Source organism: Callorhinus ursinus, unplaced genomic scaffold (genome assembly GCF_003265705.2).
Source record: "Callorhinus ursinus isolate GAN/ISIS: 27379988/994484 unplaced genomic scaffold, GSC_fseal_2.0 scaffold1, whole genome shotgun sequence".
Classification (NCBI taxonomy): domain Eukaryota; kingdom Metazoa; phylum Chordata; class Mammalia; order Carnivora; family Otariidae; genus Callorhinus; species Callorhinus ursinus.
This window is the reverse complement of record NW_027397063.1, coordinates 102,617,980-102,638,844: the sequence shown is the minus strand read 5'-3', so window position 1 is coordinate 102,638,844 and position 20,865 is coordinate 102,617,980. Positions and strand designations below refer to the sequence as shown.

Here is a 20,865-nt window from a genome sequence, read left to right as displayed (position 1 = left end):
ACACAGTGGGAGAGGGAACACAAGCAGGGGGGAGTGGGAGAGGGAGAAGCAGGCTCCCCGCGGAGCAAGGAGCCCGATGTGGGGCTTGATCCCAGGACCCTGGGACCATGACCTGAGCCGAAGGCAGACGCTTAACCATCTGAGCCACCCAGGTGCCCCTCATTATGTCCTTTTTAATGAATGTCTTTTATTTTTTTGTGGTTTTTGTCTTTCATGGCAAAATTGCCTTATGGCCAATTAGTTATGCAGTGAAAATGTTTGTGGCAAAAACACTTGTGGCAGGAATGTCTATGGTCGACCTGTGTACAGTGAAACTGTCTAGAACCTTCCTTAACTGTCAGAACTCTATCCTGGGTAAAAACTCAGCACTGCATCTCACCTAAAAAACGAAAACAACTCTAAAGCCATCCCTTCCATTGGGTGCTACACTAATGTCATTGGGCCGCTCAGTTAAGCAGTCTTCCATCTGCACCAGGCATATGGGGCTAATATTCTGAATTCCTTTGACAATTCAGGATTGGGACTGAGAGAGTGGGTCACCCTGGCTCAAACTCAGGACACTCTGGACATTAGCTTTAGCCAAGCCTCTTCCTTCTGATTCTGTAACATAGGAGAAATACTCTTCTTCTACAAGTGCTGGCACTTGAAAGAACATCTCCAAGGAAGAGACAAGTAACACCAAGGACCATGCATGGTTCAGGGAAGTGAGTTTGGACCCCAGTTCTAAGACCCGTGTCAGGACCTTGGACAAATGACTGTTTCTTCATGTGGAAACAGTGATAGCTGCAAGCCCAAGGTAGTGGTGAGGTTTCATGCACCTGCACACAGTAAGCACCCAATAAATAAACATTATACAACTGGGAAAAAGAAGCACGATATTCATTTTTGGAAAATATTTATTAAAAAACTAAAGTGAATGTGGCAAAAAACAATCCAACACATACCTTTAAATAGCAAGCATATGACACTGGTTATAAAGCTTTTCCAACTCTACTGATCTAGTCTTTTCCACCATCTACAGTCAAGGATGGCCTCTGAGGGAAGCCACATGTAAACAGGTCATCTGTACTAGTGATGAGCAAAAACTATGGGATAACTATCAGTGGCCATATAATTCGCTTTCCTAGGCAATTCACCCCAAACACAAGAGAGTGACCAAATCTCAGGAGTGTGTTCATGGGGATCTGCAGTTCTGGTTTTAATTTGGGAGCGGTAGGTGGTGGGGGCATGAAATAGTAGAAAGACAAACAGTATCAGTAGAGGGCAATCGTAAAGCACCTTTAAAATCTGGACCCTTTCCACAATTCAATCCAGTAATTCTCAAACTTTATTGTCGAACAGAATCACCTGATGAGATTGTTAAATTCACAGGCTCCCCAGATCTGGATGTTTCAGATGAGTACTACAGGTGATTCTATGCCTATTGGCTAGCTATCCAGTTTGAGAAACACTGTTTAAAATGCATTAAAACAATTCCTACTCCCCTAAAAACAAGGTAAAAGTTAAGGAATCTATCGACAGTCACTGTGCTTTTGTCCACTTGGAGGAACAGGGAGTCAGGCAGGAAGGAGCCTCCAATTCCTAACGTACTGGTCTACAGGAGCCCTGAGCAACCTGTCAAGTGCTGTTCAGGAAGTAAATAAAATTTAATAACAAAGTTGATTTTAGATCACAGAACAGACTCCAAATGACTAGCAGGCCAACCGCATTCATTCCTGTTTAATGAACTCTGTTGGGCCAATGCCAGATGGGAAGCTGCTTGTTCAAACAGAACATGGGGTTAACTGTGGGTCTTGATCCGTGAAGACACAGCGAATAGAACATCTATAAAAACCTTTATTCCCAATAGAGCCCTGGGCCCACAAATAACTGCGGCGCCTCATGGACAACACGTAGAAATGGTCACATTGATTCCAAGGTTGCCATTATCCGCAAACAGATGCGCTATGGCTGTGTCAAACACAAGGCAGTCGCTGTTCATGATGGCTGCCGCCACGCCGTCGTGGATGGACCGGGGCGTGGCCTCCCAGGTCAGTCTCCGCCGGTTCCCGTTCAGCTCCAGTCTGTAGGCAAAGTTCTCGGCTTGCTTGCGGGTGCCGATGAGCAGCACGATGGCGAAGAACTGCTGGTGGCCCTCGTACTTCTCTTGCTTCTCCAGCACCAGCATGAAGTGGTGGCCGAAGCACGACTGCATCATCACCCAGTCGACGGCCCCCGGCAGGTTAATGTCCGTGGCTAGGAAGACGATGTCTTCTCCCTGCAGGGTGGTGATGCTTTTGTGGGCATGCATGAGATGCGACATCACGGCTTCCAAGGACCCCTGCCACTTGCAGGAGGCCCCGGGGCAAGGGCAGGAGTAGGGGCGGTATTCACAGATGTCTTCGTGTTCTGGCTTCTCCGTGTGGTGCAGGGTCAGGGAGCAGCCGGTGGTGGCGTACTGCAAGAGCGGAAAGAAACGCCGTCAGCCACCCGGCCTGCGCACAACTCCTCCCGCGCCGGCCACCGAGGGGGCTCACCCACGTGCGCTTCCGGGCCTTAAACTCTAGCCTCATTCCAACTACGCTCGCTCCAGGGGAGCTAAAGAGTTACGACTAACAAGTCTCCGTTCATACCGGTCATCGGTATCGCCAGCCAGAAAATCGGGGGAATTTCCTCACCCAGGAACGGACTGCATGCCGTTCCAACATCGCCGAAAACGTACCTGGGAAGCACTCTCAAACAGGGTTGCTGAGCCAGCCTTGGAAAACCTGCCCTGCCCCATGTTTTCTGTGAATTTAAAGAATTTTGTAAAATTTAAAATGGCTTAGGCATAGGGTTGGGCAAGGGATATGTGGCCTCCAGACTGGTTTTCCCCTAAAGACAATTAGGAAAGCGGCAGAGCTCCTCTTGGCTGTCCCCTGTGCCTTCTTCCTAGGTCAAATCAGTGACTGGCAGGAAGGCTGTGGGACGGTCCCCACTCTTGCCGGCTGGAGTGACCAGCCAGGGCAGGAGAGGGCAGGAGAGGGCTGGACCGCCCTCACATCGCTAGAAATATTATCTCACTTTCTCCACCTTTTAACCCCCCAACCCCAAGGGGCATTGGACATACCCTTTGGGTAGTAACTCAGGACCCTGTTGGCTAGTTTGGTTCCAGCCAGTAGAGGTTAAAATGAGAAGGGCCCGGATCGCTTCCTCAAGTCCCAGCGCCCATCTTCATGACCAGGTAGGTCAGGCCCTCATGCCAGGCCCGGGAGGCAGGGGAACTACAGTGGTCCCAGGGTAAGGTCCCAGGCGAGGATTGGGCTACCGCCAGTCCCTCAATGCTGCCATAATAGGGTAGGGACAAAACCTTTTTCTCCCTTGCACTTGGGATGACATTCCTGATGAATAAATATCACACCTATCTTGGGAAAAGACCACACCAAAAGGAATTAGACTCCTGTTCCCAACCTTCACAAGAATGACAGTGTTAATTCCTAGATACCAGATGGGGAATTAGCCCACAAGCAGGCACTTGCCCAGAGAACTGCGCTGTTGTAAAGAATAGGGAGAGGTGAATCACCTTTTTGGGTGAAACTAGGGAGTCGGAGCACTGGCAGGTAAACTGTCTGGGTTACCTCACTTGGACTCTCCCACCCCTTCCCGAGACAGAAAGACAGCAAATGAGGGCAGGGCTGGGTCCTATGCCTATGATGCAGTGTCCATCTGCTTACAAAACAAAGCCTCACATCTGTTTTTGGTTCTCTATATCCTGCCGAAGGAATAAACCCCTTATAAACTTTGTCAGTCAAATTCTAACCCTTGTAGATGAATTTATCACTAGCAACAAGCAGGCACCGAGCACCTTCTCCATACAGGACCCTAAGCTATGGTCACTGAGAGGGCCGGCTCCACTCTTAGGGAGATGAGTATTCCCTAGCAAGGAAGGACGGGGTGGCTTCAAGAAAGAAATGCAGCTGGCTCCTCCCCTATACCTAAAGTGGATTATAACAACCTTCAGTGGAAACTGGTAGAAATATTTCCCTGCTATTTACTTTGCCCATAGGGAGCGCTTATTTGCCTTTCTGAACCATGGACTAATTTTAAAAGCACGGGGTATAAAAAACTTTATCATAAGAAGGAGAAACACACTTTATCCATATATATTTCTACTTGGTGTTTCTAACAGGCCTTCAAACACCCAAATCCCTATTAACTCTGTTTTAAATCTAGAGTGTGGTTAGGAATACAGAACCTTCTGATGTTCTTCTGTGAGTGATGGGTGAGGCATTTATGCCCACTTTAAACGCACACATTACACACAATAAAAATAACAAGAATTAGCCCAGAGCCTGGAACATTCTATGGCTGAAACAAGCCCCTAATCTCTGGATCTGAAGAAGTTTCAGAATGGGCTGTTTACCACAGCTGCCCACGAACAATTCCAGGAACACGATGAACTTTGGCAAAGAGCGTCCAGAAAAGTACCACCTGCACCTCTTCCCTGACCCAAAGCCCCAAACCACTCCACGTTCACAGATTCAGATGTACAACAAATATTTATCGTCCAGTGATTATTTTAGAACTTTCATGTAGCTCAGGTAGAATATTTATTTATATTCGGAATTATCTGGTTTGCCCTACGAGCCATACACTCTTCCTTCGACCCAAATATAGAGAACAGGGAACCTCCCCCAAGTGACACAAATAGAAAAGGCATTACGGAGCATTTGTGTGGACAATGACCTTACAAAAAGTCTTACTACAGCCTCTATTAACTTAAATATATATATATATTTTTTGTTTTGTTTTGTTTTTAAAGACTTTATTTGACAGAGACACAGCAGGAGAGGGAACACAAGCAGGAGGAGTGGGAAAGGGAGAAGCAGGCCTCCCGCAGAGCAGGGAGCCCCATGCGGGGCTCGATCCCAGGACTCCAGGATCATGACCCGAGCCGAAGGCAGACGCTTAACGACTGAGCCACCCAGGTGCCCCTTAAATACATATATTTTTAAAGTGTTAGGTGCTTACTCTGCTTTTTCTAAACAAGCTGAACTTTAAAGCCAATCTATTCCTTCTCTGTTCCATCAAGGGTGAGGGTATGTCTTCATGACCACTGGTGCTACTTTTATGATGACTAGGTAAGAGATCTCTAAAAAGAAAAATCTACACTTTAAATAGGCGTGCACTCACGCGTGCACAGACACATGCACTCTTATGCCACACTTCACCCTTGTTACCGTCTCGGCATTGTTCTGGAATAGGGGCTTTCATCCAGGGATCGGAGAGAGGATTTGGGGTCTATGGATTCCCTGACATTGCAGAACTGTCTAGGTGCCTCTGAGCAGCACACCCAAATTACCCTGGCCCCTGGCTTGCGTTTTCCTGACAGTCGCCAAGGGTTCCTAAGAACTGCCAACCTCTGTCCTAGAGCACACACAGGGAATCCACTGCAGATCCTGCCCTTGTGGTGGTTCCTGTTGACAGGGGCCACACCAAGCAACAACAAACAACTCACAAATATCAAAAGTACAGACAGCTAGCTACACGAAGGATGACCAGAGGGGTGACAGGTGATTTCAAAGTGGGGATGGGATGAGGAGGAGAGAAGGAAAGCTTCACTGTGGGCAAAGTGGATGATGGATGGAGCAGTTTCATCTGGTTCTAGCATGGGGTGAGCGGAGGAAACAGTGGGGGATAAAACCTAAATGAGAAGGCAGGTCCAGACTCCTTCGGGGACTTGACTGACAATTTAGTTTATTTTCCGGGATTCTCTACGGTAGCACTACAGGTTTTCCCCACTATCTGAAAGTACAGCGTTCCCGTGAAACCCTTCGGAAGACAAATGGCAGAAGGCAAAGAAGCAATTACCATTAACTTATATGGAAAAATTTTCGAGTATTCCTAGTCCCAAAAAATAACCTCTCTTGGGCTTTTCTGATACCTTAGGACACATCTTGCTAACGGATGCACAAAATCAACTGAGATAAAGCACAGATGCTCACAGATGCAGTTCAAATCTATGGAGTCTTGAGGCTGAAATGCTGAGTGTAGGTCCCAGGAAAGGAGCTTGGCGAGGCCACTCCTGCTGCTCAGGATGCGCACTGCAAAAGAAACGCTGAATGCTATTTTCCCTTTCTGTGCCCCCCCCTTTTTTTTGTAATACTGAAAATCCTCTTCGGATTTCTTTTGGTTAGCACAAACAGATCTTTTGTAAAAGCAAAGTAACGTCAAGTGAACGTTCAAAAAGTGGTGGAATAGCTGTACTGATGTTTTAGACCAGATAATCCTTTGTGGTGGGGGCTGTGGTGTGTATTGTAGGCTGGTTAGCAGCATCCTTGGCCTCTACCCATTGGATGCCAGTAGCAATCTTCCCCTCCCCCATTGTGACAACCAAAAATGTCACAGGCATGGCCAAATGTCTGGGGAAGGGCAAAACGGCCTGGGGTTGATTTTGATGGATGACAAAGCCTGGCTGGGCAGCCACAATGACAGCTGTGAGGAGGGGCCCACACCAGTAAGCAGGTCAGGCTGGTCACTGCCCCGCCCAACGGGCACTATCCAGGACACCAGCCGCCAGCTGAGACACACAGCTAGAACTTGGTGGTTTGCAAACCATGGACGTAGGCTAGGCTGCTAGTTCTACCCATTTTACAGCCTGACTGACTCATCCGGGCAACTCGGCCATTCGCGGTCACACTGCAGGCAGAGCCCTGCACTCCCCTGCTCTTCATCGAGTGCTCTTTCATGGTACACAATCGCTTAGGAGTCAAAGAATATTTTGAAGTAAAAGAAATAAATCACATCTGCCTGGACCTCCAGTCCCCAACCCACCACACACAAAACCCAGGGTCCACGGATGGACTGCTTCTAGAAGCAGGTCCTAATACTGACTTCTTCCCTGGATTGCAAGGAGAAAGACAGCCCTAGAAGCGCCTCTCCCTAAGGAATGAGGAGCAGTGCCTCGCCAGTAAGTAACCAGTAATTAGGCCCTCCCGACTTCCCTGGTACCTGGCAAGAAGGTTCTGAGGTTTCACTTTTCACACTCAGGTTAGGGCTTTGCCCCACCAAACAGGGAGGGTTCAGAGGATGCCTGCTTTCCTTGAGATGCCTGGCTCTTCCTGCACACTCTTCTTTCTGAGACAAGGCACCTGGGCTGCCTGTGTGCCCCGGGCGCACGTCCACAGCTATAAATGAGCTTTCTCCACTGGGGAACAGCTGCTCATGTCCCCTGGGGGTGGGGTGAGGAGGGAATTCACTTTCAGTCAACCTCTTTCGGGGGAGGGGGACAGAGACACAACCACACACAGAAGCCCAAAGCTCAAGAAGATATAGGGAGCGGGAAGATGACCCAGCAGAATGAGAAACAAGTGTTGAAATAACATTTCTGACTTCTCTTTACCAACTTTTCAGGTTGCAGTGGCTCAAAAGTCTTGTGCAAACATGTTCTGCCATAAAGGGCAATGTGTGACCCCGTGCCTCCTTTTTAAGTCTTTGTAGAAAGCAGTAAATAGTGCCAATTCTTTTCCTGGGCATGGGGTATGAAAGTTGTATTTCAGTTGAATTTAGTTGTACTGATGTTTTAGACCAGACCTTTTTTGGCACGGAAACCTGTTTACTTACGAATATGATGAGGTACGTCAGAAAACAAACACTAGGGTGCCTGGGTGGTTCAGTCGTTAAGCATCTGCCTTCGGCTCAGGCCATGATCCCAGAGTCCTGGGATGGAGTCCCACATCGGGCTCCCTGCTCGGCAGGAAGCCTGCTTCTCCCTCTCCCACTCCCCCTGCTTGTGTTCCCTCTCTCGCTGTGTCTCTCTCTGTTGAACGAATAAATAAAATCTTAAAAAAAAAAACAAACACTAGACACCTGTTATTTACCTAATAAACACAGTCACATTGTATTTGTTTATGGAATGAGTATATCAAGAGAATAACCCTGCTTAGCTGGGATGCTAGTGAAGGTCACGGATCTTCTGACTGGTTTAGAACAAGTCACTTAATCTATTTAATTAAATGTGAGTCCGTGCAATTCAAGAATGATTTCCTGAGCTTCAACAATCAACAGTCTACTACAATGGAGGCGCCCTGAGCTCTGGGCAGAGGCACGTCCCTGCTCAGGGACTGTGGGGTAACCGCCCTGCCTCCGCCTGCTTACACCTCCTAGGAAACTGAAATTTATTAGCAAAGTATTTGCTGGCGCCTCAAAGGAGAGTGTCTCAGGAAAAACAAAGCACACTCAATATTTTGTTGTTGATACTCATAAACTTTTGAATTAAATCCAAGCAATGACCTTGTCTGAGAGTAACCACAAGCAAACTGAGCTTCTCCGTCCATCTAATGAGCTGTAATCACAAAATGCACACATCTGGCTGAATGTGATGCAGGACCCCAGACTGGGAAACCGAAACTGCCACAAAGGGCATTACTGGGGCAGCAACTGAAGTTTGAATACGGCCTGCGGATTAGATACTAGTATCTATGCATGTCACGTTTCCTGATTTTGATAACTGGACCATAATTATACAAGCAGAAGTCCTTGTTTTCAGGAGAAACCCAGTGCAGTATTTAGGGGTAAAGGGGCAGGATACCTGCATTTTACACTGAAATGGCTAAATAAATGTATGTATGTATGAATAGAGAGCACCCAAAATGATAAAGCAAATGGGCCAAAAGGAAACAACTGGTGAATTTGGAAAAAGGGTATATAAGAACAGTTTTGTATTATTATGACTGTTGTGGACATTTGAAATCATATAAAAATAAAATAATGTGTTAAAAAATTCAGAGACTAAGTTAGCATATTTATCCTTTATGGGATAGAGATTCTTTTGGCAGAGTAGGTTGAATGAATATTTTTATCATACTAGGTTATTTTTTTTAAGAAAATATACTTTTAAGTGCGCATCTACAGATAAACAGAAGTCAATAGTTTTTCTTTTACGAGAAGCTCTTGGAACTCATTGTAGTGAACCAAATTTTTCAATGAAGAAGACATCATTGTTAAAATAACCCACACTTCTCTGACTTCCCTGCAACCCCATGGAAGATAAAGCCTTCTCCATTACTCCTCTGATCCTTTAAAAGTTTGTGGGCACCTTACAAATCTGTGGGCCTGGACTATATATAGTTTCTGGCTACTGCAGTTTCATTATCCACTGTGCTTAGTGGTTCATGGGAAACTCCTCTATTTGACTCCAGACATGTCAGAAAGAGGCTCCAGGAATGAAGCTACCCACACCCCTGTTTGCTTACACAGGTGAACCCCTTTTGCTACTGCAGAGGTGAACCCATAGATGGAATCAGAGTTGTATGAGTTCAGCTGGAAGGATGAGCTCCTGGTGGTATAACTTATTATGTCTGATCAGCAGATAATTAGGGGACTACTGGTAGAGGTCTCTATCTTAACACTCTTGAGACTTACTCGAATGGGAGTTGTAGCTAAGCCTTGTACAGAATCAAATCATGGTGAAGTTTTAACCAGAGGTTAAACTTAGACTTTACCACTTTTAAAAAGGACTTCTAGCAATTCAAACTAGCTCCTTCGTGACTAAAGTATGTTAATCTGCCCTCAAGATATCAGTGGATGATGATCCCAGGTTATTTTCTAATTAACTTATGGGTCTATTAATTTTGTTTATTGATTTACTGATTTATTGCCTGCTTCCCACCCACCTCATATGTGTAGATAAATGAATACATATTAGATTTACCTGCAGAAGATGATTGCTCTCCACTGTGTGTGTTAATTTTAATTAAAAGTCTTACTATGGAACTTAGAATTTTAAAAAATTCAATAGACCTTAAGGTCATTTGAGGAAAAGTGTTTGTTTATTTCACACTTCAGCCAGTGTGGGTTTGTTATTTTTGATAAATGCTTTTCACATATTTTATTTACATGAACTCTTTGGGATGGGCGTGTTTGAAGGTTTTCTGAAACCTCACATAGATGGAGAAACAACGATACTGCTGTCATTCAGACGGCTATATATTCCTCTTGCTTAAAGGGAGTTTACAACCACTGGTAGAATAGTTAGAGTGGGGCGCCTGGGTGGCTCAGTCGCTTAAATGTCTGCCTTCGGCCCAGGGTCCCGGGATCGAGTCCCGCATTGGGCTCCCTGCTCAGCAGGGAACCTGCTTCTCCCTCTGCCCCTGCCTGTCGCTCCCCCTGCTTGGGAGCACGCTTCTCTCTGTGTGTCAAATAAATAAATAAAATATTAAAAAAATAAAAAAACGTTCTATATCCTTCCTGACATATATAAAAAAAAGAATACAGTTAGAGCTCAGGTGCCTTGTGTCTGTGTGACACTAATGCAGCTCACCACATCAGCTTCGAGTGCGTCCACAAAACCGTCGACAACTCATCCCTGGGCTCTTATTAAGTGCAGACCTGGGCAACGGGAGAAAGTGAACTCTCTTCTTGTGTCTTAATTGTGATGCTCAGCCTGCATCTGTCTAGCATCCTTCCTCTAAGAACCTTGGCGGATCTTCCCTAACCCACACAGTAGATTTCTTACCGCCACGATGAGGTGGTGCAGAGAGAGAATCCTCAGCCAGTGATGCCATAAAGCTTTCACGGATACTAACATGAGAAGGTGGTATCACTCGGCTCCGGGACCCTCAAACAGTGGTGAGACTAACAAAATACTGACATCTAACTTCATTACCTTTCTCCTGGAGAAGGCAATTCTAATTCAAATCTTGGGCTCAAAAATTCCTCCTCCTGCCTAAGAGAACCCTGACAAGCCCCCTGCTGCAGATTGCTTTTTTACTAAAGGTGTCTTGGTGGAAGACTTCAGCGTATTATTAGCGCAGTCATCAGAGAACATCCTGCTATTGGGGGTGGGGGGTGGGGAGCAAGGACATCTGGCCTTACAAAGACTCCTTGGGCTGGCAGGGGCTGGTTTTTAATCGTAGAAAGTTTAAACAAAAGTTGACTTTTGACCAAATACGCTTCTCATCTGACCATGGCCAGAGTTAGCCGGGGACCACACACTGTCTTGGAGAACCAGTTTGGTCAGGTCCCTTCAGAGTGTAGGTTCAAGCAAACAAAAGCACCTTAACATAAGAGCAGGAGTTGAAAGCTTTATGCCACACTCCTAGTACCTTGCCCCCTCTTTTTCAATATGCCTTTCCTCTCCTAGACCAGCTCCCCCTGCATAATCACATTAACTGTTCCGACATGCTTCAAACAGTGCTACAACCCTCCACAGTCTTTATTTCTCAACTAAAGCAATCGAATTCACCAGAAGACTTAAGTGTTAGGGTTGCTAGATTTAGCAACTAAAAATATGAGATGCCTGGTATGTCTCAGGCGATGTTTGGGTTATATTCATACTAAAAAAAAAAAAAAAAATCTGAAATTACCCCAAAAATTGCTTCTCTGCAATTCAATTTTAAGTGGGCATCCCGTGTTTTACCTGGCAATCCTAATAAGAGGGCCCTTCTGGTACCACTGTCATCCCTCCAGAAGCCATTATGTGAATTTGGAATGGGAAGGAGGAACCACTGTTCCTCAGTGGGGTGGAGCGGGTAGCGGAAGAGGCACCGTGTGGGTAATACAACGCCCATTCTGGAGTTTCTGTCCCCTGAACTTACAAACTGCATGACTTCAGGCAAATCGCTCCGAGAGGATACTGGGTCCTGTTGCCTATACAGAGTAATTAAGAAAATAACGAGGTCATGTACCTAGTTCAGACAAGGCCAACAACCTTCTGTACAAGCAGGTCCACCAGCCTCCCTACATAACCCCCTCGGGGTCTTCCATCCCTTCCTTCTTCCTGGGCAAACTGCTGCTTGTCCTTCATAAGGCGGCTCTGGCCCCACCACTGCTGGGAGGTCTCCAGACTCCTCTGCTCCTTCCTACTGCTTCCAAAGGGCGCTGCTCACATGTCTGTCTCCACTATTAGACTCAGAGTTTCAGAAGGGTGAGGTTGGGGATGGGGCAACGACTGGCTGGGCAGATGGTGTGCAGGAGATTCCCAGGCAAGCGTGGATGTGATGAAAAGTTGGTAGGTAATCGGGAGGAGCCAGCTCTGGCCCAAGGTTGCACCAGGGAGAAAAGGCAGGCAGTAGCATGAAGAAAACCAGAAGGATACCACCCCTTGTAGGGGATGCCGGCTGGAGAGAAACGGGCACTCAGTCATGAAGGATTTCAAGGGAGGATGCAATCTGGCTGCTCTCAAAAGCTTTCTGATTTCTATACATGCCCTTGGGCCCTACCACCCAACTTCTAGGAAGTTATCATTAGGTAATAATTACTTTCTTATGCACAAGGATTGTCATAGCAGTACTTTAAAAAATAATTTTTTCAACAGTAAGAAAACAGAATGATTTAAATGACCACAAACGGGACCGTGGTTAAATAACTCTGGTCCTGCTGTAGTACTATGCAGCCATTAAACATGACCTTCAAGACTATTTACCAACCTTGAAAAGCAGTCACGATGTGTTAGATGAAAAAATGTTATGAAATAGGTTTCCCTATCTTACCTGCTTTTCTTTGAGTGAAAAAACTCCACTGATGTAGAGGTAAGTTTGTAAGGACATATGCAAAAATGGTGTAGTGGTTATTTCTAGGTGGGAGGATTGTTAAGAGCTTTTATATTTTATATATTCTACATTTAAAAATGATGATCATAACTTTTAAAAACATTTTATAAGGGCTTCTGGGTGTGTCTGTTGGTTAAGCGTCCCAAGTCTGGAACTCAGCTCAGGTCTTGATCTCAGGGTCGTGAATTCAAGCCCCATGTTGGGCACCATGCTGGGCATGAAGCCTACTTAAAAAAAAATAACAAAAAAACCAAACCATATTTTATAATGTATAAAATAAAATACACATTAAAAAATGTTGCCTCATCTGCCTAGGCTTTCTCTTCTAAAAGCAATAAAGAAATGAAAAAAGTAAGTCTTGACACTGGAAAACCAATGCCAGGGTCAATGTACCCAGCTGTATGAAAACCTACATGATTAGGAGGAGGGAAGAGAAGCTCAGTGGGGGAATCTGTGGGAGAAAACATTCTTTTTTTTCCTTTTTCAAGTCTATGCCTGGAGCTGACCTTAGACACTCGCCATTTGTTTTCTGCTAGCTTCTAACTGTGCACATTTATTTAGTGTTTCTCCTGTGCTGGGGCTGTGCTGGGCTCTTTGCATGAATTCTTACCATGTTTAATCCTCATGGCAACCCAATCTGTACCCCATTTTACCAAGGAGCCGCTGAGGTTTGGAGAGGTCACCAAACCCCTCGTGTGGGGATGGAACAGGGATCTAGACTAGGAGGTTCAAATAGGGCCTCCCTCCAAACTACTGGAGTAAGAGGTAGCCTCGGGAAGGAGTAACCCCAAAATACTACCTTTGTTGATTCAAAGTTTTAAAATAGGGCCCAGGCCCACACATTTAACACAGGTGTATCTTTCATCCATCTACAGTATCTGTGGCTGAAAACTGGGGGGGGGGGGGGAGGGTAACCTTTTACTCACAGATACCATACCATCTAAAAATCACTGCAGAAACTAGAAATGAGAACCGTTTCTCAATTTTTAAAAAACTAATGGAGCTAGATGGGCATCTGGGGTAAAGCTGATGAAATTCTGCTAGAGAATTTTCAGTATCTCTCCTAGGCCTTTGAAACTACACTCTCAGGTTTAATATAAAGATACACTTAATCAGGAAAACTTTTTAGCTTATTTTCTTTTTCAGGATGTGCAGAGTGTTGTCACATTCTACTGCCCCATGTATGCTCACGCCCTGCACAACCTGCTAGCAATGCACAATGGCCCTGAGGCTGGGCATTCACTTCAGCAAATGTGTACGTACTGTGTGCTCCTCTCAGGAGTGGGGACCTTATGAGTTTGAATGAGAGATGCCACTGTTCGCAAATTTTATTAGATACCCAGGTCTGGCTCTTAAGACATTTTATAGGGAGGTCTTACTGTAATCAAACGATATGGCACTTTGTATGGAACTTCAAAAAAGGTATCTAACACAGAACAGCAGAATCTAATCTAATCTCAGGATGGGGATTTTATAGGCCAGACCTGCTGTACCTTTTGGTTCTCCCCCTTTCTGGTCGTACCAAAGGTCAACTTTAAGTAACAATGATTGATTCCTAGCTGTAGGAGGTGATGACCTGTGAAAAGTGGCTGCCAACTATGTGAAGAATCAGCATTAAATGTTAGTGCTCCAACATAGCATTTCTAGTGCTTCTGTTCTTTTTCTTTTTTTTTTTTTTAAGATCTTATTTATTTATTTGACAGAGACCCAGCGGAGAGAGGGAACACAAGCAGGGGGAGGGGGAGAGGGAGAAGCAGGCTCCCCGCAGAGCAGGGAGCCCGATGCTGGGCTCGATCCCAGGACCCTGGGATCATGACCTGAGCCGAAGGCAGATGCTTAACCACTGAGCCACCCAGGCGCCCTAGTGCTTCTCTTCTTAATTTTACACTGAAAAACTCTGTCAAGTGTGTTCTTGAAAATCTTGAGCCTCCCCATCAGTGTATGTGGACTCCGGTGCTTGCTAGCACATGCTTTCATGAGTAAGCCTGTACAACTTCAGGCAGTAGTGAGGACCACAGGGACAATATCCCGAGTAAATGATCTTTGTCTTAGGGGAACTTTTTAGATGAAGAAAAGATCTTTGAAATGGTTCTGGCAAACTGACATATCCTCTCAGACTTCTAGGTGACTGATCACCCATCACCTAGCAACCACACTGATACCACCCACCTTCCATTTGAAATGATGAAGCAAAAGATTTAATAGCTCTAATCTGATCTCAGAGCACCCATCAGCTAGGTATTACCTCCATTCTTTCTGACGGATAGATAAGCTCAGGGAAGTATGTGACTGGACCAAGGTCAAACAAAGCCAGGATGGGGACCCAGTTCTGTCTCTTGCCTGGTGCTCTCTTCCGTGGAACAGTTTACTAGATTCTGAAATTTCAGGGCACAAAAAGATTTTTTTTTTTAAATTTTTAGAAAGATTTTATTTATTTGAGAGAGTGAGAGAGCAAGCAGAGAGAGAGAGCACATGGGTGGTGGGGAGGGGCAGAGGGAGAGGGAGAGGGAGAAGCAGACTCCCCGCTGAGCAGGGAGCCCGACATGGGGCTTGATCTCAGGACCCCAAGATCATGACATGAGCCATACGGAGACTCTTAACCGACTGAGCCACCTGGGCGCCCCGCAAGATTCTTGATACAATGATTTAGTCCAACTCTTTCTCTTAAAGACACTCAGGTCCAAAGAAATAAACTGACCTGTTCAAAGTCAAACATCTAGTCACTAGGACAACAGTTCAGGTTTCCCAGGGGGCCAGAACAGAATATTCTCTTGGCAAAATACAGATGAAAATAAACTATAAAAACACTTACAGTTGGGACCTCTCAGAATTCCAAAGTTCATGTATGGTAAGAGTAAAATGAGAACTTCCAGGCTCAGTGAATGCTTTCTGAGAGGGAACCAGATCAGAGGTCGCACACTGGCAGGCAGAATCTGGTCTGCAGACATGGTGGGTTTGGCCTGCAAGTTCTGGATTTAAATATGAATTTGGCCAATGTTAAGAAAATTGAGATATTTTGCATTTTAAAAATTCAGATTTCTGGCTTTTCTTGAAGAAACCCAAAGGTCTGGCAGGCTGCATCCACGCTCCCACCCCTACCGATCATCCAGAGCTGAGTACAAGTTGTCCTCTTCGGAAGTGTGTTCTCTGGCTCCCATCTCTACTGCTCCTTGAGGTCTCCTGAACTCTGGGGCCACGAGGTACCTCTGTCCTGTATCACCTGTCCCTGCTGGCATTTAGGTTTGTCCACACTGAGGAGACTTGAACTTTCAACAGGGTTATCTGGCTTTTTATTTTAAGGAATAAAAACAACACTGTCACAACCCAAATGCAGGGAAGACTTGTCTGACTGAGGCTTTCCAGTTCAATAATTATTTGGAGATGTGCTACTAGAAACTTTTAGAGAAAATAAATGAAAAAAAAATGGAGAGAAAATGTATCATAGTATAAGTGGGCTGGACTGGTTTAGCATTCCCTACAGTTGTGGAGAGAAATACTTAGCTGATATTAAAATAAAATACATTGTTGAGTGGGGGCACAGATGTGTCAACCTTCACTTCTCACCCTATACCCACGCTCCACTGAGAGATGGTGGGTTTGAGATATGGGAACAGGATGTCAAAACTTCTCAGGCATAGAGCAAGCCATAGAATGGACTAAAAATATCACAAGTGGAAGAGAGCCCTACTCTGAGAGAGATCCTTTTCTTAAAAGCTAACAATGCACATGATGCCCTCTATCAAAGACACTGGCAACACTCTAGCCTTTAATTAAGTGGCCCCATACCTCTGTAAGGAAGCTATTTGGTAACAAGTCTGTTTTGGGGCCAACGGAAGCATGGGCTGTGGACTGGTGACATGCCCCCCCAATATTAGGTTTGCAGGCTATTTCCCCCTGGCCTTCCCATCCCGCATGTCTTATAAAATTCCTGCCAGTGAATTTTATAGTGAACATGTATGTTGTCTCATTGGGATGTTCCCGTCAGAGCTGGTAAATTCATCTGATCAGATGGTTTTGTTACTGGTGTCAACCTTAAGTTACAATGTGGAGCCCTGGAATAAAGGCTCAGATGCATAATTACTATATAGCACAAAGGATGCGTGCCTTTGGGATGCAGTCTCATGAACTGGCCTACTGATCTTGACAAGTCACTTAATCTCTCTACAGGCATTTTGTTTCTTTACCTGGAAAAAAAGAAAGGCAAACTAAAAAACAATGGCCCTCACAAAGCTGGTACACAGAGGGCACCCAATAACCATTCCATACAGCCTCCCTTGTTTTCATGGTATTCTAGAAGCTACAGGTCCTTAGAAGTTAAGCAGTTCAGTCTCTTTCTTTACAGGTGAGGAAATGAAGGCCCCCAAGAGGTGGTCTCTCAGGCAAACAATGGCAGCACCAGGCTACTCTTGAGACCTGAGCTCTGGTACTTCAGTCCAACATTGTTTTTCTCACATGAGGCAGCCCACGTGAGAGAGATTCTGAGAGCAGGTAGGGGCAGTCACAGGGCAGTCCCTATGATTACCAGGAGCAAGCATAAGCCAAGAGCTAGCTACACAGACCTATTTTGTTGAAGTCTGACCTAGGTCTTACCACTCCCTATTTCCCTCAGTCCTCCTCAACTGACATATCTTTGGTGCTTGCTGTATACATCATCCAACTTTGGTTTATCTAAATTAACTGACTGAGCTGCCCTGTCAATAGTTCGGATTATTGGTCAACCAAAGTTGAGGCATGCATTCTCCTGCGTCCTAAATCTCACACACAGAAGTGACCCCAAGATCACTTTCTGAACTTGGCACCTGGGCTCTAAGGGAATGGTTGACTGTTTAATTTCAGCTTGCAAAGTGATGGCGTTCCCTAACTGCATTCATACAGAATAGGGACAAAGAGAGTCACTGACATGGTCAGAAACACGGAGTACCCCTGATTCCCAAGAGAACTGTTCTTCAAGAAGGGCTTCACTAGCATATTACACATTAGGAGAAAACGTGCTTCAGTAGGAACCAGAATCCTAGACCCTGAAAGTGAAACTTCACACTTTATATAGCACAACTGTTTCCTTCTCGTCCTCTTGGGAGCAACAAAACGCTCTTACGAGATTGCTTTTTAAAAATAAATTACGGAATACTGACTGATACCAAATGTTCATTTGTGAACTGTAATTCACCTACAGCCATTTCTTCTATTAGCTGCTGAAGCTCTGGGAAAAACTGAGCTGAAAAGATAGCTCCCCCAAAATCCTGTGGGGGCACCCCCAGCAGCCCCCACAATATATCTCAAACATCAAATACCCACTGTTATGTCAACTATCGGCAAATCTTCTCTTGATCACTAAACTGCCACCTTCTTCATGACCCTAAAAATTATAGAAATATTTTATCCAAATTTGATGAGAAACAACCACTGGGCTGGGTGAATTAGTTAGCATTCTATGAGAAGTGGTTGAAAGCAGAGTAATTTATTAAGGTTAACTGAAAACCCATAGCCCAAACACAGATTCAACCCTTTATTTGAATATGCTATTCTAAACTAGATTTGTGGCAGGGCACAGACCAAATTAAATCACTCATTTTACTGACTTGAGTCCCAAGCTTCAATTCTCTGGTGGACTATTTTTAATTTAAAAATAAGCTCTTGCCCTATAAAAATAAGCAGCACCAAGGAGAAATGCAAGACAGATCAGATGGCCCAAGAGGCAGAACAGTTCCTTTTACAAAGAAAAAAGAAAAACAACTCAAAAGTATTAATGACATTATTTCCATTTCTAAGTTTAGAAAATGAACGTTATGCTCTAGCCCTAGATTATAATGAGGCACTGTAGAGAGGTATGTCTCTGAAACTACTCCTGACGATTTTCAAGTGGTAGATGTAAGTAAACAGATGCTATAATATGACCACACAAAAACTATGCAGCCATTTAAAATACAGTGAGAAAGAGCTACGTTTCAGACGTAGAAAAATATGCGTGATAATATGACTTTAAAACAGCAATTTGCACAAGTTATTTCTGGAGAATTTGCGTCTACTGTGTGTGTGTATGAACCTTTTTGACACTGACATCCACGATTTTATATTCAGCTGTGAAAATGTATTAAAATATGGCTAGAAAAAATCTATAATAAAGATACACAGTAAACCTAACAATGGTGGAAAAGGGGGAGAAAGGTCTTGGTCTTTCCCTTGACTTTTCTTGACTCTGAGTGGTTTTGCATTTTTTGCAAGAGCACTTATAACTTTTTAAACTAAATAAAGTGGTAGGCTTGGAAGAACTGTTAACAGCTCTTGCGTGTCCTTCCAGTTAAATTCCTGATCAACTCTTGTTTTCACCCCCACTTAGTACAAATACACATCTCCCCAGTCCTTGGAAGGCTAGGAGAGGGAAAGGCGTGGCTTGCAGGGTTTTCTTGTTGCTGGAGGAAAACAGGCTGTAGGCGCCCTTTTTTTAGCTACACTCCTGAGGGCTCCCACGTGTCAGGCGTGCGCAGAGGGCAGGCGCGGGGCGCAGGAGGAATAGAGCACCAATCCTTCCAAGCCGAGCGCTGGTAAAGGGTGCGTTTAGCTGACCCATTTCTTCCCTCCTCAATCCCCCACAGTCAGCTTCCCGGTCCAAGTTTCACTGGTGCAGCCTAGCCCTACCGAACACACCAAGCACACTTCTGCAGGGTACGCAGGCAGCCGGCGGCGAGAGCTGTGATGTGTTCTACAACGATCGCGTGCCAATTGGTCCGGGGTCAGCGCTCGGGGCAACTGTCAGCTCAGAGTTACTCCCGAAGTGGACAGGTGGGCATGGGGGAGGGTGGACAGGTGTAAACATCTTTTTAAAAAATAAGAGATGCCACCTAACTGCCTCTCAGCTCCTGTGAGTGGGCTGGAGGACACAGGAGTTCTGGGAGATCTCCCGGCGGAGGTGCGCGGGTGGCACCTGGGCTTACCTTGCAGGGAAACAGGACTGCCGAGGCCACCTTCTCCATAGCCAAGTTCCTGATGCTGGGCGTCAGGGCGCCCCTGCACGTCGGGCAGCAGCTTAACTTCTGGCGGCATTGGTTACATACCAGGTGCCCGGCCTGGCACTGCAGGATGGGGGGCAGGACATAGTCAAAGCAGACCGGGCACTCGAAGAGCGAGGTCAGCTCGTGGTGCTGCGGGGACACCGGGCCAGCCCCGCCGCCGCCGCCGCCGGGGCCCGAGATTACCGCCGCCGCGGCGGGCACCGCGGACGAGCCGGGGCCCGCAGCCGAGATGGTGGCGGCGGCCGGGGGCGCAGCCGGGGACGGAGCGTGCTGGGGCTGCGGCGGCGGCTGTTTGCTGCAGGGTTTGTTAGCGCTGGGGCCGGTGGAGGACGGGCGGCTCATCGCGCTCCGAACCAACCATGGAACTGCGGGCGCCTGCCTGCCGCGGGGCCGCCGGGGTCAAGGCGGTGCACGCCCCGCGGGCGGCAGGCTCCGAGGCAACGCCACCGCGCCCTGCCCGGAACCGAGCAGCGGAGACGGTCGGCGCCGGGCAGGCCGGGGGACTGGACTGCGCCGACGATCTCCGCGGCCCCCGACGTTCCGAACAGCCCTCCGCGCCCCCAGACTCCTCCTCCCGGCGGCGTCGCGGGCCCCGAACCCGAGCGGTGCGCAGAACCCCGGCCCACCAGCTTCTGAAGCGGCAGCTGACGCAAGCCCCGGGGGCGCGCGCGGACGTGACGCCTGGACACGTGTGCGGCAGCTCAGGCGCGCGGGGACTGGCAGAGCCACCCTGCGCTGGGGCGCCGACTCCGCCCGCGTCCAGCTGGCAGCGCAGGGGGCCGCCTAGCGCGGGCCTCTTCTGCCCAGGCTGTGGGCCCGGCCCGCGCCAGTGAGCATGCCCGGCTCGCCGCTGCCTCGCGGGGTCTGCCTTCCGGGTTGAGGAGGGGGCCGCCCTTTGGCAAGGCGTCGCCAAAGTCCTCAGGCCACACCCCGGGGAGTCATGCCGGCGTTTCCCCCGGCGCAAACCAGAAGGACGACTTCAGGCGGGCGGGGGCTAGGGTGGTGGGCGGGGCGGGCCGCGGCGCCCCTGGACAGGTCGGAAAAAACCGTGAGGTTTCTCTTTCCCCGGGTTGAGTCACCCTCGCGCGAGGGGAGGAGTGCGCCGCGGCCGGCCGGGCTGAGTCTGGAACGCTGGGTCAGGACGCGAAGCTTTGGGTGGGAGCAGGGCGGGAGCTCGGGTTGGGTCGGCAGCTGGCATGGGACCTAGTGCTGGGCTGCTAAGGGTGGGTGTGGACCACTCCTTAGTCTTGGTCCCCCGGGAAGGGGGTGGTGGGTTGTGGGGAGGGAGTGGGTAAACTCTTTATTGATTTACCGGCGGACCTGGCGACGTTCAATGGAGCGCCTCT

At 47.1% G+C, this 20,865-nt stretch overlaps 1 protein-coding gene across 1 annotated transcript; it reads right to left on the bottom strand.

The window, feature by feature from the left end:
• Positions 1-878: 878 nt before the first annotated feature.
• On the bottom strand, positions 879-20,451 carry SIAH2 (siah E3 ubiquitin protein ligase 2). Its single transcript, XM_025880480.2, has 2 exons — positions 19,442-20,451; positions 879-2,437 (listed from the first exon to the last, which is right to left on the bottom strand). The coding sequence occupies exons 1-2, from the start codon at positions 19,859-19,861 to the stop codon at positions 1,880-1,882; spliced, it is 978 nt and encodes a 325-aa protein (XP_025736265.1). The 5' UTR covers positions 19,862-20,451; the 3' UTR covers positions 879-1,879.
• Positions 20,452-20,865: the final 414 nt, after the last annotated feature.